This window comes from Mandrillus leucophaeus, unplaced genomic scaffold (assembly GCF_000951045.1).
Source record: "Mandrillus leucophaeus isolate KB7577 unplaced genomic scaffold, Mleu.le_1.0 Scaffold196, whole genome shotgun sequence".
NCBI lineage: Eukaryota > Metazoa > Chordata > Mammalia > Primates > Cercopithecidae > Mandrillus > Mandrillus leucophaeus.
In genome coordinates, this window is record NW_012101987.1 from 1,060,839 (window position 1) to 1,063,036 (window position 2,198).

Consider the following 2,198-nt stretch of genomic DNA (forward strand, 5'->3'; position numbering starts at 1 on the left):
CCGTAGTTGAAATGGAGGGCAGGGAAGTCAGGCAGTGGTTTCTGAAAGCCAAGAACATAGTAGCACTGTGCCATTCTCTCGCCTGATCCAGTGCCACTCCCTTCACTTGATATCTGTTTACTTTGGAGGAGGCAGTTTTTGAGAAAGGATAATAAATATCCTGGCCCAGTGCCCCAGGAGCCATGACAAGCAAAGAAACATACTTGCCTGGAGATAGCCTTTGCGATATTTAAATGTATGGGTTAATTTTTTATCCACTTTAATAACCGTTTTATTCCTCCTTCTACTTATTTGCTTTCTCTTTCCACTCTGAAGCCGTGGGTACAGAATCTCTGCAGGCAAGTTGCTCCAGAGCACATTGCAGGACAAACCTGTAACGAATAGTTACATTCACGGCATCTGGATTCCTAATCCTTTTCCGAAATGGCAGGTGTGAATGGCTGTATAAAATATTCTATGTTTACCTTCAACTTCTTGTTCTGGGTAAGTGTTTTCCTTTTAATTATCAATTTTATGCAAGAAAGGGGATCTTGATATAAATATCGTAAACAAGAACAGACTGTACACTAGAGAAATAGGAGAAGAGAGAAAATATATTTTCCATGTACTTGTTTGGATGTGTTTGTTCTTTCTTTGGTTATTTCAGTAATTGAAAATGAGCCAATGATTCAAAAAAGTGCACTTCAGAATCTGTGAGGATAAACATTTCATAAATGTTTTGATATTGCTGTAAAAACAATCACAAAGGAAAACAAATACCCCTTAACTAAAGGACAATTATTCTTAGTTGTATATCAAGCAGGCCTCCCTAATTTAAGGACTCTGTGGTAAAAACATGGTCTGATTCCATCCGGAGCCTGGGTCCTGATTCCCGCCCTTCACTTCTGGGTTTGGACAGGTGAATCACAGGGTATGGAACAATAAAGATCATTTTCAGAGCCTCAAAGAAAAAAAAAAAATGGGTCATGAAAAACTTGAGGGGGAAATGATAAAATTCCTAAATCATAAGAAGATCAAACTAAGGCAGTGGATATATATATGTATTGGCATTTTAAAGTCAGTATTTTGATGTGTCATCACCCCACCTTTTAATTGACAGTATTTGTATTTCAGCAATTTATTATGTTTCTCTTGAAAGTTCATTGACATAGACATAACCAACAAATTGATAAGTGACATCTGTCATTGGAAAATGGAAAAACAAGGTGTGAAAAGAGCAAGCTGGGATGTTGGGAAATTGACCTTATCATTTTTAGCATATATAGTACAATTAAAGATTGTTTAAATGTCAATCAGTGGAACTAGCACAAAGTATTTAAATGAAAAAAGTATTTTGTATACTGGATTAAAAGCTAGCTTATCCACTCCAAGGATGAAAGAACTCTGGTTTTGTTTCTTTAGTAGACCTCTGTTTAAGTCTTTAGTAAACAGACATCTCATATCTATGTGTTGCTATATTTCTGTTCTATTAAAATAATGATGAACTTAATTAAACTTAGCTACATGAATACAGCTTTATTGTATAGACTGATTTTCCATTCAATGATCAGTAGTGCTAATGAGTACAAATAGATATATTGGTGAATTTTAAATAACTAAATATTTTAAAAAGTAAAATAAAGAAGGTAAAAAAAATAGGCTGTTTTTAGGTTTAAAAAATGGGCTGCTTTTGCAAATACTAAATGTAGCTCATGCTACATATATGCCAGTCTTTTAGTTAGTTCTGATACATTTCTTCCCTTGAGATATTTAAATTGATTACGCATTGGGAGTAGGATATATAAAAAAAGACCTGTATTCTTTGATTTTGTTTTGTTTCTAGCTTTTTTTTTTTTATGGAGAACTTTGAATAGTCACAAAAGAAGACAGGATAGGTAATCAACTCCATTGTCCAGCCCCAGTGACCACAGAAAGATGGCCAATCTTTCTCCATTTTTACTCTATTCACTTCCCCCACCCCCTATTATCTTGAAGCACATCTCAGATATATAATTTTGTCTGTAAGCATTTTAGTATATATATCTCTGAAACATAATAATTCTTGAAAAAATGTAACCACAGCCAGGGCACAGTGGCTCATGCCTATAATCCCAGCACTTTGGGCGACCCAGGTGGGTGGATCACAACGTCAGGAGTTTGAGACCAGCCTGGCCAGCATGGTGAAACCCCACCTCTACTAAAAATACAAAAAATTAGCT

At 35.4% G+C, this 2,198-nt stretch overlaps 1 protein-coding gene across 1 annotated transcript in view; it reads left to right on the forward strand.

Annotated features, from left to right (window-relative positions):
• Positions 1–213: 213 nt before the first annotated feature.
• The window catches only part of TSPAN8 (tetraspanin 8), a 27,489-nt gene continuing 25,504 nt past the window's right edge, over positions 214–2,198 (forward strand). The window contains exon 1 of the mRNA XM_011978543.1: positions 214–483. Within this exon, the coding sequence (XP_011833933.1) occupies positions 424–483 (60 nt within the window). The 5' untranslated portion in view covers positions 214–423. The remainder of the gene's footprint in view (positions 484–2,198) is intronic.